This window comes from Pseudonaja textilis, chromosome 6 (assembly GCF_049901715.1).
Source record: "Pseudonaja textilis isolate UNSWEBS1 chromosome 6, rPseTex1.2, whole genome shotgun sequence".
In the NCBI taxonomy this organism is placed as follows: domain Eukaryota; kingdom Metazoa; phylum Chordata; class Lepidosauria; order Squamata; family Elapidae; genus Pseudonaja; species Pseudonaja textilis.
Window position 1 is genome coordinate 2,952,827 of NC_141995.1, and position 20,929 is coordinate 2,973,755.

General features: G+C 47.8%; 1 protein-coding gene across 2 annotated transcripts in view; it reads left to right on the forward strand.

The window, feature by feature from the left end:
• ATRN (attractin) overlaps positions 1-20,929 on the forward strand; it is a 199,042-nt gene that overhangs the window by 78,979 nt on the left and 99,134 nt on the right. For both annotated transcript variants that reach the window (XM_087935676.1, XM_087935677.1), the window contains exons 9-14: positions 2,545-2,728; positions 5,569-5,723; positions 10,522-10,606; positions 16,324-16,544; positions 17,173-17,294; positions 18,203-18,341. In XM_087935676.1, coding sequence (XP_087791802.1) covers positions 2,545-2,728; positions 5,569-5,723; positions 10,522-10,606; positions 16,324-16,544; positions 17,173-17,294; positions 18,203-18,341 — 906 coding nt within the window. The remainder of the gene's footprint in view (positions 1-2,544; positions 2,729-5,568; positions 5,724-10,521; positions 10,607-16,323; positions 16,545-17,172; positions 17,295-18,202; positions 18,342-20,929) is intronic.

Genomic DNA, 20,929 nt, shown 5'->3' on the forward strand with positions numbered 1-20,929 from the left:
ACCTAGTTTGTGTAACGAAAGGTCTGCAAGGAAACCACCAAGCCCAGAGAACTTCCTCCTCCCCTTCTAGCATTGATGAAATAGCTGTCTGTGTTTGTGTATCTGTGTGAGCAAGACAGAGACGTGTGAGTTTGCGTGTGTGTGCGCGCGTGAGAGATGTGTGTGCCAGAAAAACCACCAAGCTCAGACACCACCGAGGGCCCTTCGTTTCCACCCCAAGGAGCCAATATTCTCCTTTCTTAATTTTCCGCTACGGCTTTTCCCTTGGCCTCCTCGCCTCCCTTGGCGGAGATTCCCATCTCAGATCTTTTGCGGTTTTTTTCCTCCCGCTCCCAGCTCTCGTTGTTCCCTTCTCATTGATCCTGCACGAACCGCAAATCCTCTTGAGCAGAGCTGGCGTCTCTTCTTCCGCGTACTTCTTCTCTAGGGTTGGCATTTTGCGCCCAGATCTCTCAGCCCGCAGGGTAGACAAACACTAGAAGAGAGAAGCGCATCCCAAAAATGGCGTATTGGCTCTTAACCTCCTGCTTGCTTAGCCCGGGCGTCTCGTTTGGGTAGGAACAGAACTTCTGTCCCGGAGGTGCTTTTTCCTTTCAAGAGGCAACTGGACTTCCTGGTTTTTCTTTGAAGACCTTTCGCTTCTCATCCCAGGAAGCTTCTTCCGCTCTGAGTGGACGGTGGAGGATGGAAGGATTGATAACTCCTTGCAGACAGCTGGTCATTTGCCTCCTTTTAGAGGGTCGTTGAGGCTGCTTGGAGGTTTATCTGTGTCCCCAGTTGTCCGAGCGGTGCTTTTATTTCAAGAGGCAAATGGACTTTCTGGTTTTCTTTGAAGACCTTTCGCTTCTCATCCCAGGAAGCTTCTTCCACTCTGAGTGGACGGTGGAGGATGGAAGGATTTCTACTCTTTGCAGATAGCGGTCATTTGCATCCTTTTAGAGGGTCATTGAGGCTGCTTGGAGGTTTATCACTGTCCTCAGTTGTCCCAGAGGTGCTTTTATTTCAAGAGGCAAATGGAGTTTCCGTTTTTTTCTTTGAAGACGTTTCGCTTCTCATCCAAGAAGCTTCTTCACTTCTGCCTGGATGGTGAGGAATGGAAGGATTAATATTTCTTGCAGACAGCTGGTTATTTGCATCCTTTTAGAGGGTCGTTGAGGCCACTTGGAGGTTTGTCTGTGTCCTCAGTTGTCCCAGATGACAATTGCTGTTTCAAGAGGCAACTGGACTTTCTGGTTTTTCTTTGAAGACGTTTCCCTTCTCATCCCAGAAGCTTCTTCAGCTCTGGCTGGATGGCGGGGAATGGAAGGATTTCTACTCCTTGCAGACAGCTGGTCATTTGCATCCTTTTAGAGGGTCGTTGAGGCCACTTGGAGGTTTATCTGTGTCCCCAGGGTCACTGGAGTGGCGCTCCTGGTTCCTATCGCCTGCAATGTTTTTTCCCTCTGGAAATGCATTCTTTACTCCCACACCATTCGGAGGGGGAACATCCCAAATTGTACAGCTAAAAGTTTGTAGGGATTCTCAGCCATCCAGGTCAAGATTGTCCCAGAGGTGCTTTTTTCAGGAGGCCACTGGACATCTTTGAAGGCGTTTCTCATCCCAGAAGCTTCTTCAGCTCTGAATGAACGGTGAGGAAAGGAAGGATTGACCTTCCTTGCAGACAGCCGGTCATTTGCATCCTTTGGGAGCGAGGCTGTCAAACTCCCAGCCTGTGAGCCGGATGCGTGACATGCCCTTGGCCACACCCAAGCACTCCACGCCCATGCATCACATGCTGGCCACGCCCAAGGGTCCCAATACGTCATGTGACACCGCATGGCAACCTGAGTTTGACACCCCTGTTTTAGAGGGCTGTGGAAGCACGAAAGGATGCAAATGACGAGTTTTCTGCACAGAGTACAAATCCTTCCGTTCCCCACCATTCCTGTCAGAGCTGAAGAAGCTTCTGGGATGAGAAGCAAAACGTCTTCGAAGAAAAGTCCAGTTGCATCTTGAAATAAAAGCACCTTTGGGGCAACCAGGACGGAGAGTCTCTACGGACTTTGAACAGAACTTCTGTTTATCATCCACATGTAGGCATTGATGTGATCTCTTGCCAAGAAGAACCTGTTGAGAGAAAGTCCTTACTTGAAAACAAGGAGAGATACCAGTATGGATAGTCCTCGACTCAAAACGGTTCACTTAGTGACTGTTGAAAGTCCCAGTGGCACTGAAAATGTGACGTAGGATCATTTCTCACGCTTAATCGTTGCATGATCTCGTGGTCCAAATTCAGAGGCTTGGCCACTGACTCATATTTATGACCGTTTCAGTGTCCCGGGGGTTACGTGATCTCCTTTTGAGAACTCACCCGAGTCCTCCCCAGACTCCCTGACTGGTCCCTGTTCTCCCCCGCTGTCCGATTCCGCTGCACCGGCTACCAGCGAACCACAACACCCGCGTCTTCGGAGAACAAATTACAATTGCTCCAGTTTATAGTACGTGAAACTCTTGGCTTATTAATAAACCTAGTTTATTCACACCTGCCTTTTCCTTCTCTCCCAGCCACAAACACATGGAGCATTTTACAAACCCGAGGGGCCCTGGTGCAAGGAGGATATGGCCACAGCAGCGTGTATGATGAAAACTCCAACGCCATCTACACCCACGGGGGTTACAAGGCGTTCAGCGCTAACAAATACAGGCTGACGGACGATCTGTACAAATACGAAGTTCGTAAGTACAAGTGGTAAGTAGATGCACTGAGTTGCAAAGCCAGGTGTGTGTGTGTGTGTGTGTGTGTGTGTGTGTGTGTGGGGAGGCTGCTGCTTTGCCTTTGATGGGTCTTGTGTCTCTCCTAGATTTTCAGGTGCTCCTGCAGGAATAGGGAGGGCTGGGAAGCACTGGGAAGTGGCATATAAGTCTAAGGCTTCAAACTTGGCCGCTTTATGACTTGTGGACTTCAACTCCCAGAATTCTTCCTCCTCCAGTCATGTTAGCTCCGGAATTCTGGGAGTTGAAGTCCACAAGTCATAAAGCGGCCAAGTTTGAGGACCCTGGGACTAAGGGCTATTGCTGTTGTCTATTTCCCTCCTTCCCTCCCTCACCCTTTTCTTTCCTTCCCTCTACCCTTCCTTCCCTTCTTCTTTTTCCATTTTTTCTCTCTCTCCTGCAGCCTCCATCTCTTAATTCCCTTCTCTTTTGCTTTCCCTCTTCTTTCCTCTCCTTCCTTCCTTCCTTCCTTCCTTCCTTCCTTCCTTCCTCCAGCCATCCTTTTCCTCCTTTTTCCTTCCTTCCTTCCTTCTTTCCTTCCCTTCCTTCCCTCCTCCTTCCTTCCTTCCTTCCTTCCTCCCTTCCTTCCTTCCCTCCTTCCTTCCTTCCTTCCTTCCTCCATCCATCCTTTTCTATCTCCTTTTTTCCTTCCTTCCTTCCTTCCTTCCTTCCTTCCTTCCTCCACCATCCTTTTCTATCTCCTTTTTTTTCCTTCCTTCCTTCTTCCTTCCTTCCTTCCTTCCTTCCTTCCTTCTTTCCTTCCTTCCTTCCTTCCTTCCTTCAGCCATCCTTTTCTATCTCCTCCCCTTCCTTCCTTCCTTCCTTCCTTCCTTCCTTCCTCCATCCATTTTCTATCTCCTTTTTTCCCTTCCTTCCTTCCTTCCTTCCTTCCTTCCTTCCTTCCTTCCTTCCTTCCTTCCTCCATCCATCCTTTTCTATCTCCTTTTTTTTCCTTCCTTCCTTCCTTCCTTCCTTCCTTCCTTCCTTCCTTCCTTCCTTCCTTCCTTCCTTCTTGTAAGAGCCCTCGTGGCGCGTTGGTTAAAATGCAGCATTGCAGGCTAACTCTGCCCACTGTCAGGAGTTCGATCCTGACCGGCTCAAGGTTGACAGCCTTCCGTCCTTCCAAGGTGGGTAAAATGAGGACCCAGATTGTTGGGGGTCAATATGCTGACGTGGTAAAACGCTGAGAGAAGGCTGTAAAGCAGCGTGATGCGGTGTATAAGTCTTAAGGGCTATTGCTATTCCCCCACCCCCCCAAAAACAATACATGATCAATTTGTGCGGAAAGAAGACGGGTTAATTCATGAATGAATATGTGCGGTAGCCATGCAGATTAGAAACAGGCCTGTCTTAATGTGATATAGGAAGAAAGAAATGCCACGGCTAATTAAGCCACAAATGTTTGGGGAGTGACTGGTTTAGTAAAGATCTTTGGTTCCAGCTGAAAGGAGGGAAGCAGTCAGTGCGTATTTTTAAAACAAGGTAGTATTTGTTTCAGCCAGCCGATGCTGTAAAATTGGAAAGGATATATATTTCCTTGGAAGTATTTCAGTGCCTGCGCATTTTTAATTAGAGCATCAAACATTAATATGTACGTGGTTAATCAGACAGAAGATTATCTTGTTTGTATCAAAGATAAAATCGCATTTTATGGTCTGACTAGAGACAAATCTCACTAAAATGTTGATCAAAGAAGGGGGAGATAATGGGGAGATAAGGCAGGAAAGAGCATGCCAAAGTCTGTCCCAGGATCCCCTATGATTAGGGGTGGGGAATGATGGCCTTTGGACTTCAACTCCCAGAATTCCTCAGCCAGCATGAGGGAACGATGGTCCATTTATGACTTGTGGACTTCAACTCCCACAATTCCTGAGCCAACATGGGGAACGATGGTCCTTTTATGACTTGTGGACTTCAACTCCGATAATTCATGAGGGATGGTCCGTTTATGACTTGTGGACTTCAATTCCCAGAATTCATGAGGGAACGATGGTCCATTTATGACTTGTGGACTTCAACTCCCAGAATTCCTGAGCCAACATGGGACGATGGTCCATTTATGACTTGTGACTTCAACTCCCAGAATTCCTGAGCCATGAGGGAACTATGGTCCATTTATGACTTGTGGACTTCAACTCCCACAATTCCTGAGCCAACATGGGGAATGATGGTCCATTTATGACTTATGGACTTCAACTCCCAGAATTCCTGAGCCAACAAGGGGAAAATGGTCCATTTATGACTTGTGGACTTCAACTTCCATAATTCATGAGGGCGATGGTCTATTTATGACTTTGATGAGGGCGATCCATTTATGACTTGTGGACTTCAACTCCCAGAATTCCTCAGCCAGCATGAAGGAACGATGGCCCATTTTAAGACCTGCGGACTTCAGCTCCCACAATTCCTCAGCCAGCCGTGGCCGGCTCAAGAATTGTGGGAGTTGAAGTCCACAGGTCCTAAAAGGGCCATCGACCCCCACTTTTACCTTACGAAGCTACAGTCCCCCCCCCAATTGTTTGTCAGATAGGTGTATGGAAATTACGGGCAATTTTCTCCCACAAACCGGGAGAAAAAAACATCGGAGAAAGATTTAAGGGGTGGAAATAAGATCATTCCTCGGGAATCTTAACTCGCTTTATTCTGAGTCGGTGATTCAATTTCATGTCTTTTCTCCTTTCTGATCCTTTGCTGCCTCTCGCCAAGAAACCTTCTTTGGTGTCCTTCTTATTTATTTTCTAATAGTTAAGGGGACAGCCTAGAAGAGCGAGGCAGAGGCTTCCTCTGAGTCCCCGCTTCTTCCCTTTCCTTCTCCAGGACCATTCTGAAGGAGAGCCGGTTCTCCCGCTATTTGCATTCGGCGGTCATCATCAGCGGGGCCATGCTGGTTTTCGGAGGGAACACCCACAACGACACCTCCATGAGCCAGGGGGCCAAGTGCTTCTCTTCAGACTTCATGGCCTACGATATAGGTACGCTCCAGGTCGGCCAGGGATGACCTCCGTGGCGGGATTCCAATTTTTTTACCACCGTTTCTATGGGCGTGGCTGGGTGGGCGTGGCAGGGGAAGGTTACTGCAAAATCCCCATTCCCTCTCCTATTATCCATCCATCCATCCCCCCCTCTCTTTCCCTCCCTCCCCCCCTCCCTCTATCCATCCTATCTACCTATCTATCTGTCTATCTATCTATCTATCTCTATCATCTATAATCTACCTACCTACCTACCTACCTACCTACCTACCTATCTTTTATATCTATCTATCTATCTATCTATCCATCCATCCATCCATCCATCCATCCATCCATCCATCCATCCATCCATCCATCCATCCATCCATCTATCTATCTATCTATCTATCTATCTATCTATCTATCTATATCTATCTATCTCTATCATCTATAATCTACCTACCTACCTATCTATCTACCTACCTATCTACCTATCTACCTATCTTTCTATCTTTCTCCATCTCTTTCTCTCCATCCATCTATCCTATCCTATCCTATCCTATCCTATCCTATCCTATCCTATCTACCTACTTACCTACCTACCTATCATTTATCAAGTGGTGGGATTCAAATTTTTGTACTACCTGTTCTGTGGGCGTGGCTTGGTGGGCATGACAGGGGAAGGATACTGCAAAATCCCCATTCCGTCCCCTATCATCCATTCATCCATCCATCCATCCATCCCTCTATCCTATCCTAGCCTATCCACCTACCTACCTACCTATCATCTTTCAAGTGGCTGGATTCAAATTTTTTTACTACCGGTTCTGTGGGTGTGGCTTGGTGGACGTGGCAGGGGAAGGATATACTGCAAGATCCCCCTTCCCTCCCCACCCCACTAACCTGCTTTCCAGCTCCGTTCTCCTGTGCAGGGCAACCAAAGGAGACCCAGCCAATCAGCTGGGACTCAATGGGAGGCAGAGAAGAGATGGGGTTGGCGGGTCCAGTCAGAGGCGGGATTGGCCGGTTCTCCCAACCATTCAACATTTCCGCTACCATTTCTCCAGAACCGGTCCGAATCGGCTGAATATACCACCTCTGGATTAAATCCCCGGTAATAAAAATGAAATAAAAGCGAGGACTGCCTTTTGCTGGTTGTATCAGGGAGTCCTCGACTTACGACCACAGTTGAACCCAATATTTATTTCACTAAAGAAGGGCATTTGTTAAATGAGCTTTGACCCACGTTATGATACTCCTGGCCACAGTTGTTAAGTGAGTCAGTGCATTCAACAAGTCGGTTGTTAAGTGAATCTGGCTTCCCCCATTGACTTCGTTAAGTGAATCCCTGCAGTTGTTCAGTTAGGAACATGGTCGTTAAGCAAATCTGGCTTCCCCCAGTGATTTTGTTTACTGCAAAAGGGGATCATGTGACCCCGGGACACAGCGACCATTATCAGGTGACTTCGGGCCAATCATCCGGAGAGACTGAGTTCTAGTCCCGCCTTAGGAATGACAGACAGCTGGGTGAGTTTGGGCCAATCACCAGGAGACGGTGAGTTCTAGTCCTGTTTTGGGCACAAAAGCCAGCTGGGTGAGTTTTGGGCTAGTTTTTTCCTCTCAACCCAACCTACTTGGTTGTTTTTGTGGTGAAAATAATGTGGAAGAAGGTGTTTTGGATATGTTCACCCCCTTGACCTATTTGTCAACAATAAACATGGGATTCAAATGAATAAAATATTAAAAGATGAAGGACCCTTGTAATTTACACACCTTGACTTTATTATATATTTTATATATGCGGCCCAAGGCAATTCCTCTTCACTCGGTGTAGCTCAGGTGAGCCCAAGGGCTGGATAAACATGGTTTAAACTAAGGATATTACCTCCCTAACATCTTGAGTGATTATTCCCCCCGCCACCACCCATGTCACAAGCCAGAAATAAGCATTTATCCTTTTCTGCGAGATCCTTCTGTGTCACACCCCCTCCTCGCCCTGCCAGTCTATTTAAGCCTCTGAAAACACCCCCAGAAGTGCGAAAGGCCTTTAGCCATCATGGCTACGATGACTGTATATAACCTTCTAATGTGAACTGTGCTCAAATCCCGGGGACCGTTTCCTTGAAAACAGAAAGCCAAACTCCGTTTCATCAACTGGGCAGACAGTTATAAATTCCCGCGGATCCCGGAACAATAAATCTTAACTCAGCTGGGCCCGAAAGGTCAGGAAGGAAATAATTCTTGGTACGTTTCGTAGCCTTGGGCTTTTCTCCTTCCTTCCTCCTTTTGATTGCCTGCAAGAATAAAATGAGAGAGGGGAGAGAGTACAGAGTAGATAAGAGGGGGAAGAGGGAGAGGGGGACAGAGTAAGGAGAGAGAGGGGAGAGAGGAGAGAATGGAGAGAGGGGAGAGAGAGAGAGGGGAGAGAGGAAAGAGTAGAGAGTAGAGGGGGAAGGGAGAGAGTGAAGAGAGTAAGGAGAGAGTGGAGAGAGTGTAGAGAGTAGAGAGAGGGGTGAGAAAGGACAGAGTGGACAGAGTAAGAGAGAGGGGAGAGAGTGGGGAGAGAGTGGAGAGAGGGGGCAAAGGAGAGAGTAAGAGGGAGGGGAGGGGGGAGAGGAGAGAATGGAGAGAGTAGAGGGGGAAAGGAGAGAGTGAAGAGAGTAGAGAGAGGGAGGGCAAAGGAGAGAGTAAGGAGAGGGAGGGGAGAGAGAGGAGAGAATGGAGAGAGGAGAGAGTAGAGGGGGAAAGGAGAGAGTGAAGAGAGTAAGGAGAGAGAGTGGAGAGAGAGGAGAGAGTGGAGAGTGGAGAGAGGGGGCAAAGGAGAGAGTAAAGGGAGGGGAGAGAGGGGGAGAGAGGAGAGAATGGAGAGAGGAGAGGAGAGGGGAGGGAAAGGAGAGAGTAAGGAGAAGGAGGGGAGAGAATGGAGGGTGGAGAGAGTAGAGGGGGAAAAGGAGAGAGTAAGAGGGAGGGGAGAGGGGGAGAGAGGAGAGAATGGAGAGAGGAGAGAGTAGAGGGGGAAAAGGAGAGAGTGAAGAGAGTAAGGAGAGAGAGTGGAGAGAGAGGAGAGAGTAGAGAGTAGAGGAGAGGGAAAGGAGAGAGGAAAGAGAGGAGAGAGAAGAGAGTGGAGAGAGTAGAGGGGGGAAAAGGAGAGAGTGAAGAGAGTAAGGAGAGGAGGGGAGAGGAGAGTGCAGGGGAAGGAGTGGAGAGAGAGTAGAGAGAGGAGAGTGGAGAGAGAGAGAGAGAGACAGAGACGGGGGGGGGGGAAATATTGATTCCGAGTAGTTCCCCTTAGCTAGAAAAATCTATGCGTTGACTTCAGAGTGAAGGATTTTTCCTTTAAATGTGCAGGATGCTCTGGGAAAAAAAAAAGTTGCACGTGCTCCTTCCCCCCAGACGAAACCAGGCCCTTAATGGTAAGAGCCCAGCCAGATCTCGGCCATCGGTTCGATGCGCTTATGTGGCGAGGAACGAAACGACAGTGGATCGATTTCTTTGCGTGGCCTCGGATGTCTCCATATACGGGCAGTTCGTTTAATGACCGAAGTTACAACGGCACTGGAAAAAGGGACTTATGGGACCGTCTTTCACGACGGTTGCAGTATTCCCCAGGGTCACGTGATTTACGTTCAGATGCCCCAACAACTGACTCGCACTTACGACGGTTTCAGTGTTCCGGGGTCTCATGATCCCCTTTTGCTACCTTTTGACAAGCAAAGTCAACGGGGAAGACGGATTCACTTAACAACCGTGTGACTAATTTAATGACTGCAGGGAATTGCAGCAAAATAAAGCAAAACTCACTTAACCAAATGTCTTGCTTCGCAGCAGAAACGTTGGGCTCAACCGCGGTCGTAAGTCAGGCACCTGTAATTTATGAAACCTTATTTATTTCAATTTATTAAATTTATTAAGCATCAAGGACACCATCCTCCTCCTCCTCCTCCTCCTCCTCCTGCAAACTTCACTCCTAGCACTGATAATGTTACCTAGTTGGTCATGAAAGGTCTACAAGGAAAGCAAGCTCAGAGAGCACCATGACTACTCTCCTCCTCCTCCTCCTCCTCCTCCTCCTCCTCCTCCTCCTCCTCCTCCTCCTCCTCCTCCTCCTCCTCCTCCTCTGTGCAAACCCCACTCCTTTCCAGCCCTGATGTTATTCCTTAGTTGGGTCATGAAATGTCTGTCACCAAGCTCAGAGGGCACCACGGACCCCACAGTCCTCCTCTTGATATGTTACTGTTGCTACAACAGTGAAGTTGGGTCATGAAACATCTGCAAGAAAACCACCAAGCACCAAGCAGAGGTTGGTTTCAGCCGGTTCGGACCGGCTCTGGAGAACCGGTAGAGGTGGAGAACCACCTCTGACTGGACCCGCCAACCCCCATCTCTTCTCTGCCTCCCGTTGAGTCCCAGCTGATCGGCTGGGTCTCCTTTGGTTGCCCTGCACAGGAGAAGGGAGCTGGAAAGCAGGTCAGTGGGGAGGGGAGGGAAGGGGGATTTTGCAGTCACCTTCCCCTGCTATGCCCAAGCCACGCCCACCAAGCCACGCCCACAGAGCCGGTAGTAAAAAAATTTGAATCCCACCACTGGCACCAAGGACCCCTCATTTCCATTCTGAGCTACCGGTATTCTCCTTCGCTGCTATTTATACTTGCTGAGTAAGTCCTGCCACAGTTCCGTGCCCCTTGGAAGAACGGCTCCGATTTCTGAATTGTCGCGGACTTTTCTGTGGGAATAAACAAAGTTTTACTGTGGCCGAAGCGCCCCCTGAATGCTTTTGAAACAAGCTTTCTTTTTGTTTGTTTGTTTGTTTGCATCCTAGCTTGTGATCGTTGGGTGGTGCTTCCTCCACCTGATCTCCCCCACGACATCAACCGTTTCGGACACTCGGCTGTGCTGAGCAACAAGTAAGCGGCGGTGTACCTGGCCTTGGGGTGGAAAGTTGGTCGTATTATGGGGAAAAGGGAGCCGAGAGCGGCTTTGTGGTTCGCGAAGAAACTTTCTACTTAAAAGTTTTGTATTAGTTTGTCGAAACGTAAAATACCCAGTTTCCCCGAAAATACGACCTACCCTGAAAGTAAGTCCTAGCTTGATTTTTTTACATGCGTGCCCAATTAAGCCCTACCACCCACAAAATAAGCCCTAATGAAGATCCCGCCCACTCCAAAGTGGACGGGTAAAAATTAAGCTAGGGTGGGGATTTGGGTGTGTGTGGAGCTGCCCTATTACTTACCTTTGGACAGGTGTAGCCAGGCCTCGCCCACCCCAACACCTGCCTGGCTGGTCCATTTCTTCTGCAGCCGGCAAGGCTGGCAAGGCTTTCCTGAAGGCCTCTGTAGTTGAGAACAAAGCTCAGGATCGATCCAGAGCTCTTGTTATCCTCTGCAGAGGCCTTCAGGAAAGCCTTGCCGGCCGCAGAAGAAGCAGCTCCTGAAGGCCTCTGACAGCGAAAAGGAGGCCAGGGGGCGATGCATGCAAGAGAGGTTAATCAGTGGATGCCGTCCCCCAAAAATAAGACCTGGTGCCTCTTTTGGTGGCCAAAAAATAATAATAATCACAAGACGGGATCTGTGTTTCGGGGAAACACAGTACGAAAATACAAAGAGAAACAAGAACAATGGGAAAATAGGGAAGGAGGAGAGGAAAAATGTAGGGTGAAAAGAGAATAAAAAAAAGAAGAAAAGCATCGACTTCCAATTGTTTTGAGTTGCAGCAGAATAAGGAAATAACATACAAGCTCGTCTCTTTACTTTTGCATAATAATAGATACTAGCCATTTCTATAACAACAAGACTATTTAATCAGCAAAACCCAAAATCGGGGTTGTTTTTTTTCCCCTCAGCTCAAGCACAAAGCCCAGAAGCGGTTTCCAAGTAGAAATGAAACTTAATTGTATTCTTTTCTTAGAAACAAAGCAGTCAATTTAGCCCTCTCTGCTAGCTCCATCCGCATTTGCAGCCAGTAATCCATGGTGGGAATCCGTTCATTTTTATGTGTAAAATGTTCTTTCCGTTGGTGATGCCTGAAAAAACCCACCACTTTTTAAGATTCCCCAACCTTAAATTGAACGTCTCTTGTTTGAGATACTTTTCTGGGACGTTATAATGCCTCTGCAGTTCCGGTCACAAACAGAATAAGAGAGTTGAAAGGGACGGAGGCCCTCTAATCCAATTCCCTGCTTAAGCAGAAGAGCCTATACAATTTGAGATAAATGGTTGTCCCGTCTCTTAAAAAACCTCCAGTGATGGGGCACCCACAGCTTCTGGTGGCAGGCTGTTCCACTGGTTAATTGTCCTCCCTGTTAGGAAATTCCTCCTTAGTTCTAAGGTTGCTTCTCTCCTTGATGAGTTTCCATCCGTTGCTTCTTCTTTTTTTTTTTTTAATAAATTTTTTATTAATTTTCAATAAACAAACATACACAAACAAAACATGAAAACATCAAACTTCTTTTTGGAAAGTGGCTTAGTCCCGGGTTACATCTTTTTATACAGACATAAATCCAATTCATGCTCACTTTATATACCATTTCGTACCTTATTTACCATTCTATGTTTTCTGTATAGCTTCTCCCCTCTTTTCACTCTCTTAATTCTGTTTTATTTATTTCATCTCAATTTAAATCATTATGCTTCTATCTTTTGTCTGTTCTATTTCAGTTATCTATTCTCATTAACGCAAAATTTCTCCTGTAATCACCGATTGAAGTATGACGCCTTTATATCTTTCCCCTAATTTTAACACTTAAAATAATATATAATTTTCATTCTGATACTGCTGAGTACATTCTAAAGTTACCCATCCATTGCTTCTTGTCTTCCCATCTGGTGCTTTGGAGAATAGCTTCACACACCCCCTCCTTCTTCTTTGGGGCAGCCCCTCAAATATTGGAAGATGCTATCATGTCACCCCTAGTCTTCTACAGCATAACAGAGTTGGAAGGGACCTTGGAGGTCTTCTAGTCTGACCCTCTGCCCAGGCAGGACACTCAGTCTATACCAGTGATGGCGAACCTTTTTGCTGGGGTGTTGCGAAGGCGCACGCGGCGGTGTGTCGACACCCACAATGCAATGCACCCTCCCGCGCAGGCGTGGGCAACACCCCCGCCCCGCCCCCTTACCTGCACTGCACAGGTGCGTGCCCGTCCCAGCTGATTTTGGGCCCCTTTGAAGACCATTTTGGCCCTCCCGGAGGCTCGAAGGAAAGCCTCGGCAACCTTTGGAGGCCGAAAAATGGGCCATCTGGAAATACCGGAAGTGTCCATTTTTAGCCTCCAGAGGGCCTCTGGATCTTGCCTCAGGTATTTCTGGAAGGATTTTCCTCAAACCTCTGGGATAGGGGTCTCTAACCTTAGCAACTTTAAGACTTGTGGACTTCAACTCCCAGAATTCCTCAGCCAGCAAAGCTGGCTGAGGAATTCTGGGAGTTGAAGTCCACAAGTCTTAAAGTTGCCAAGATTGGAGATCCATGCTCTAGGAGGCCGAAAACAGGCTGGAAATCAGCTGGGAGGGCGCACGCATGTGCAGCGCAGGTAAGTTTGGCTAGGGCGCGTGTGCTACCACAAACAGCTCTGCATGCCACCTGTGGCACACCTGCCCTAGGCCCGCCATCCCAGGTGTGTATACCACTTCAGAGAAACGTCTGTCCGGTCTCTTCTTGAAAACCTCCAGTGATGGAGCAGCCACTGGTTAATTGTCCTCCCTGTCAGGCAGTTTCTCCTTTTCTCTCGCTTCGTTTCCATTTCATTGCTTCTCGTCCTGATGCTTTGGAAAAAGAGGTCGATCCCACCCCCCCTCTTCTTTGGGGCGGCCCCTCAAATATTGGAACGACGCTATCACCTCACACACACACACACCCGCGGTCCTTCGGATGTAACCCAGGGGCGCGTAAATGGCCCAGATCTGCTTTCCAGGGGCCTCTTGAGCACCATCCAATCTCCTCCATTCTCCCTCCAGCTCTTTATTTCTGCACAGCAATGAGCTGCGCGGGTTAATTGCGAAAGCGTAACTTGTACACCATGTTTTGAAGCGCGATGATTTAGCAGCTCATTGGGTCCCCCGTCCGTGCTCGCTTTGAAGAACGGATTCCCACTCGGTTTTTCCACCCCATTCGCTGTCTAATGTTCCTCCTCTCGTAGCAAGACAGCTTAACTGGCTCTTCGGAAGACCTCTCTCCCACCACCACCCTTTTAAATGTTCACTCGGCGCAAAAAGCCACTTGCGATTCTGGCTTGCTGTTTCGAGCCCCCTTTCGCGGAACTCTCTACCACGGTTGGGCTTGACTTCCGCCAGTCCTCGCTTCATCTGCGGTGCCGTAACTTTCAAAACACCCCCCCCCCGAAAGCTGCTTTCAACGCCACTTCGATTCAGCGCTCGGGACTCCTTCCTGCTCAGCAGTGAAAGGTTCTGTCCTTTCTGGGCTCAGGTCATCATTCTGCATTTCAAAAGATAAAAAAAAAAAAACCTGCCTTCCAAACAACATGGACGTGAGCTATTCAACCTAAGGGCATGCGTTGTTTTATTAAGCGGATTGGGAGAGAGAGAGAGGCAGGGTGGAGTTTTTAAATGTTTTTTAAGATTTGCTTGGTCTAGATTGGATAAGAGGACATTGGCAAATGGGTGATCAGAATCAATATATATATATATATGTGTGTGTGTGTGTGTGTGTCTGTTTTCTTAAGTTTTCGCGGGTACTTACATGTATGGTATTCAGCTTTGTTCGGGTATTTTCCCACGTCATTATAGTTGTGCTTTTAAAGTTGTAGCAACGTTTCGGCAGAATCTCCTCTGCCATCATCAGGCTTCTGTATTGGGTTCGTCTTTTAAATATATATAAAAGTGAAATATCCTTGCCTCCCGCTAGCCAAGCATCCTGAGTGCCTCAAACCTCTCCAACGTTTTTCTACAAAGTTCCATCTATATATGTAAAAGCGAAAATACCCCTCGCGCATCATCACAAAATCTCCAGAACCGTAAAGCCTACAAACTTGAAATTTGGGCATCTATGTTCCTCTTGGCTTCTAGGTGCTCACTAAGAAAGGATTTTTCCAAATGACCATCAGAGCATTTACAGTATTTCCTATATTATTATTATTGTTGTTGTTGTTGTTGTTGTCATCATCATCACGCTCTGATGCTAAGGAGTTCTACTCAGTGGTGGGATTCAAATAATTTAACAATCGGTTCTCTGCCCTAATGATTTCTTCCAATGATCAGTTCACCAAACTTCTCAGATAGTTAACAAACGGTTCTCCCGAAGTGGTGGGAACTGGCTGAATCCAACCACTGGTTCTACTCCCCCTCCCCACCTGGAAAGAAATCTCTTCCAAATGCAAAACACAAGCACAGGAGTTGCAGTTTCAGAGCACCAAGCAGCTTTAGTACAGAACAGTTGAGCTAAGCCACGCCCAGGCTCCTTGCCGTCTCCTTCTTGCTCACACAACAAATACTCTTTCAGTTTCCAAACAGCCCTCCACTCTCTCACACACTGACAGGACGCTAGCCAGATGAATACCGATGGATGCTGGTAGGCAGAGGCGGAATTTTTTTCTCTCCTTATTTTCCTCCCCCCAAAAAACTAAGCCCGACCACATAGTTTTGTAGCGAAGCACCGGGATCGAGCTAGTAAGAGAATCACATCAGGTAAGGATAGGGTCCCTGGGGAAAAAGTAGCGCCACTTGTATTGGAGCCGCAGAATAACAGAATTGGAAGGGACCTTGGAGGCCATCTAGTCCAACCCGTTGCTTGAGCAAGAGGCCCTGTTAATTCTCACTGTCAGGAAATTTTTCCTGACTTGTAGAAGAGAAGAGAAAGAAGAGAAAAGAGAAGAGAAGAATAATGGAGTGAAATGGAATTTAGAGCAGAATAGAACAACTTTGCTCCCAATGTCCAGGTTATCTTCGGCTGGAGAAAAAACTCTCCCAGGAACAGCCTTTAAGCGGAGGAAATTCAGTCCGAAAACGAAGTACACACAAGCTGTAATTAAAAATCCACACAAACCAGGCTGCAGTAATTAACTTTGACAGGGCAGGAGAAGGAATTGCAGACTTGAAAGGCCAGCAAAACACACACAGTTGGGAAGACGCCAGGATAAGCCTCCCCGATCCCAGATAATTCACAATTTGCTCCCAACAACTTGCTATGCGCAGCTTCCCCTTTTAAACTCTGTGTTTTCAGCTGCAGCTAATGAAGGGAATCAGGGCCCTTTCCTGCCCCGTAAGCCATGCAACCCCTGTTGCTCCCTTCTCTGTTCCTCCCTGCGTGCCCTAGGATAAAGAGGGGATGTGCCTGGGTCCTCCTCTGAATTCCCTCTCCCTTGTTCTACCTCTCTCCCTGCTCTGCCCAGCCGGACTTTGCCCTTCCCCAGTTTCCTCCACAGCCAACGGAGCCACACTCCCGCTCCCTGTCGGCTGCTCGACCTCCCCCTCCAAATCAGATTCCAACAGGGTCATGACAACAATGTATTAGAGGATAAAGTAGAAGAGAAGAGAAGGAAAAACAAGCAGGTGGAGACCTGCTGATCCACTCCGATGAGTGTAGATCAGGGACTTACAGGATATTCCTTGCAGTGGGAGAGCCACGGATTAACCTCTTCCATTTTCTTTCATTTTTCTTTCTCTTTTCTTAGCACCATGTACCTCTTCGGAGGCTTCAACAGCCTGCTCCTGAGCGACATTGTAAAATATACGCCCGAAAGCTGCGAAGCCTACGTCACCCAGGTCTCCTGCTTAAAGGCGGGTCCCGGACTCCGATGTGTCTGGAACGGCTCCGTTTCACAGTGCCTCCCTTGGGAAATGGGCGCCACGCAGCAAGAACACAAAGCGAGTGAAGAATGCCCTTCTTGGCTGGGTAGGTTTGGCAGTGGGCAGTTTTAGCGTGGACTGCATCCTAGGCCTGGATTCTTTCACCTTGGCCCCTTTAAGACCTGGGGACTTCAACTCCCAGAATTCCCCAGCCAGCCATGGCTGGCTGGGGAATTCTGGGAGTTGAAGTCCCCAGGTCTTAAAGGGGCCAAGGTGAAGGAATACTGTCCTTACACACTCCTTTATGACGTCGCGTTTACTGTTTTGGAGTAAGAAATGGAAAACCAAATTTTGGAGGGGTCCTTGATTTTAATTTTAATTGGATTGGATTTGGATTTAGCTTTGAAATTTTGAGATTTTGAAATCTGAAAGTTTGAATTTTGAAAGTTTGAAATTTTGAATTTTGAAAGTTTGAAAGTTTGAAGGTTTGAAAGTTTGAAATTTGGAATCGGAGCCAAGATTTTGTTCACCAGGAAGTTTTCCTGCCACATCAACACAATTCAGGCGGTGGCTTCAGTTGAAATGGCAGGGAGAGTGGCCCCGAGTGGCAGATCTGCTACTGGTTGGCATCCTTTGGGGCCGAGAAGTTAAGCCGTGTGGTCAGTCGGTCAGCAGCGGGTGGAGATTAATCACGGGAGGGTTTGACGGCTGCGGCCTGTTCTCTCTCTGCCTAGCTGTGGACCACGAAAAATGTGACCAGATCACCGACTGCTACAGCTGCATGGCCAACACCAACTGGTGTCACTGGTGCACTGACCAGTGCCTGTCCAAGAACAGAAATTGCTCGGAAGACCAGGTAACCCTCTCCGCTTTCTTTGTCGCGGCCTCTGCGGGAGAAAAAGGCTCTCTGGCAATTGACCCTGTTTTGTAGTTCTAGGATGGATGGAGGGAGGGAGGGAGCGAGGAAGGGAGGGAAAGAGGGGGGCAGACAGGAAGGAAGAACGGAAAAGAGGGAGGAAGGAAAGAAGGGAAAAGGAGAGGAAGGAAGGAAAGAAAGAAAGAAAAGGAGAGAGGGGAAGGAAGGGAGGAAGGGAGGAAGGAGGAGAAGAGAGGGAGGGAGGAAAAGAGGGAGGAAGAAAGGAGAATGAGACAAAGGGAGGGAAGAAGGGAGAAGGAAAGGAAGGAAAGAAAAGAGGGAGAGGGGGAAGGCAGGAAGGAAAGGGAGGGAGGGAGGGAGGAAAGGAAGGGAGGAAAAGAGGGAGGGAGGAAAGAGGGAGGAAGGAAAGAAGGAAGGGAAAAGAGGAAGGAAAGAAATAAGACGGAGAGAGGGGGAAGGAAGGGAGGGGGAGAAGACAGGAAGGGGGAAAAAGGGAGGGAGGAAGAAAAGGAGACAAAGGGAGGGAGGAAGGAAGGGAGAAGGAAAGGAAGGAAAGAAAAGAGGGAGAGAGGGGGAAGGGAGGAAGGAAAGGGAGGGAGGGAGGGAGGAGAGAAAGGAAGGGGGGAAAAGTGGTATTTATCTATCTATCTATCTATCTATCTATCTATCTATCTATCTATCATCTCTCTCTCTCCCCCTCTCTCTCTCTCTCCCTCCTTCCCTCCGTCTATTTTTCTCTCCCTCTTTCTCTCTCTCCTTCCTATCTATATCTATCTATCTATCTATCTATCTATCTATCTATCTATCTATCTATCTATCTATCTATCTATCATCTCTCTCTCTCTCTCTCTCTCTCTCAATCACACCCGGCTCTCTTTTCCTTCTAGAGCCCCGTTACTTCCTTGGAAAGCTGCCCAAAGGACAACCCTGCTTTTTACTGCAACAAAAGAACCAGTTGCAAGAGCTGCAGCCTGGACCAGAACTGCCAGTGGGAAGCCCGCAATCAGGAGTGCATCGCTCTGCCTGGTGGGTTTTGCGTTTGCACGTCCTCCGCCACCCCACCCCCCGGGGCCATTTTTGCCTCCCTTTCCGGTACCTTACAGATTAACAGAGTTGGAAGGGATCTTGTAGGTCATCTAGTCCAACACTGCCCCCACCCCGGTCCAGGCAGGCTATCTGGATTCGGCAGTGCCCCCATTTAAATCATGAGTCTCGAGCCAAACTTCCAAAGGATTTATGGAGAATTACCAGGTCCGGCAGGGCCTGGTTGTAGCCGACTCTGAGACACGTAATTCCTTGTCACCCTTGACCCTGGTTTATCTCCCCTGCATCCGCTGGGTGTATTGTAATCCATATCCTCCAATGGGACACCTCCATAGCCCAGAATCGTCAATCCTGTTCTCCCTTTAAATATTTGCACAGCAGAAACTTCAGTCACCTGGGAACTAGCTCTGAAAACATTTACGGAATGCGCTTTCGGTTTGCAACCTGCCGCACTGCTCCCCCTCCCTTCCTGTTGGCAACTCTCAAAAGAGACCATAGACATGTTTTGTGAGTTGACCCACACCCTGCACAACTTCTGACAGTCCAGCCTCCTCTTGAAAGCTTCCAGTGGATGCTTTTGTTGAACCTTCCGAAAAGAATTGGATGGTCGTCCTCGGCTTGTGGCACAGTTGAGTCCAAAATTTCAGACGCTAAGCAAGACAGCGGTTAAGAGCATTCGGCTTCCTTTGACGGCCTTTCTTGGCACTGTTGCTAAGTGAACCACCGCCGTTGTTAAGTGAACCCAGCTTCCCCCGTGGTCTTTGCTCCCCAGACGGTTGCAAAAGGGGATGGCATGATCTCGGGACACCGTCATACATGGGAGCAACCGTCATAAGTAGGAACCTCTGAATTTTGCTCACGTGGCCAATGGGGATGCCTCAACGGTCGTAGGTGTGAAAATGGGCCATCGGTGCCGTTGTAACTTCGAACGGTCACTAAACCAGCGGTCGTAAGTCGAGGGCCATCTTGGGTTGTGGGCAGATTCCCTCTTAGTGTCAGAGCCATCTGAGTCTCCCCCCAACCCAAATCTCACACTGAGCATCTTTTCAGCCCCACATAAAAAGGTTGCGGCTTTTTTTTTTCCGCTTCACAATCTGTCCTCTCTTTTTATTTTTGCAATGCCAACAAAACTTTTTTGAAAATTCATCTTTTATTCATTCCTCCGCCACTGGTTAAGTTCGTTTGCACCCCTGAGGCTCCTCTCGGCTGCTTACAACAATAAAAAGGAAGAAATGAGAGAATGACCCAAAATGGAAGTAAATTCATGAATCATTGAAAGAAACAACAACAACAACAAAAAGAAAACCAAGATAAGAGTGTGATGACACAAGGGAGCGCGGCACAAAGGCCACACAGTCAGATAATCCGTAGGAGTCCCTTTATTAGCTCCAACTTTGCCCCCAATGTCCTGGTTACCTTCTGGGCTGGAGAAAAACTCTCACAGGAACAGCCTTTAGATGCAGAGAATCAAGTCCAAAACAGAGTAAAAACAAACTGTAACTTAAAGTCCAGTCAAGGCAAAATGAGGTAATTAGTCTGGCAGAGCAAGAGAAGGAATTCCAGATGTGAAGGACCGGCAGTAATTCAACATGGTTGGGCGGATGCTGGGAACACAGATAACCACAGTCATCACAAGATAAACTCACGTTTGCTCCCAGTAGCAGCTGCTCTCAGCTTGCATCTCTTTTAAACTCTCATTCCCAGGTATGGCTAATGAAGGGAATCAGGGCCCTTTCCTCCCCCATAAGCCACACAACCCACGTTGCTCCCTTCTCCGTTCCTCTCTGCGTGCCCTAGAATGAAGAGCGGGTGGGCCTGGGTCCTCCTCTGAATTCCCTCTCCCTTGTTCTACCTCTCCCCTGCTCTGCCCAGCCGGACTTTGCCCTTCCTCAGTTTCCTCCACAGCCAACGGAGCCACACTCCCGCTCCCTGTCGTCTGTTCGGGTCCCTCCTCAGATTCAGACTCCGACAGGGGCATGACATACAGGCAGTTCTAGACTTACGACCACCATTGAATTCCCCCCCCCATTTTTTTTTTTTGATGCTGAGGAAAGCATTTGTTAAAGAGAACTTTGCCTCATTTTATTTCTTTTTCTGCCTCGGTTATTAAGTGAATCCCTGCAGTTGTCAAGTTAGGAACACAGTCGTTAAGTGAATCTGGCTTCCCCCCCTTGACTTTACCTGTCAAGAAGGTCGTAAAAGGGGACCGCGGGATCTCGGGACACAGCAGTGGTCATAAATATGTGTCAGTTGCCAAGTGTTGGGATTTTGATCAAAGAGATGCCGCAACAATGTGCAAAGTGGACACAAGTCACTTTTTTTCAGAGCTGTTACGGCTTTTTTAAAAAATTATTTTTTTAATAGTTATTTTATATACAACAAATCCATTCTATTTCAGTCGTGCATCAATTAGGTGCATCTTTCAATTATTTAACTTAATTATTAAATGATATTCTTCTTATCAAATGTAACAATGCATCAATAATCACGTTCCCATATAAACAATAGTATCGCATATATCTATTACCTTAATTTCTCTAATTACTTTACAAATACCTCAAATCCCTTTT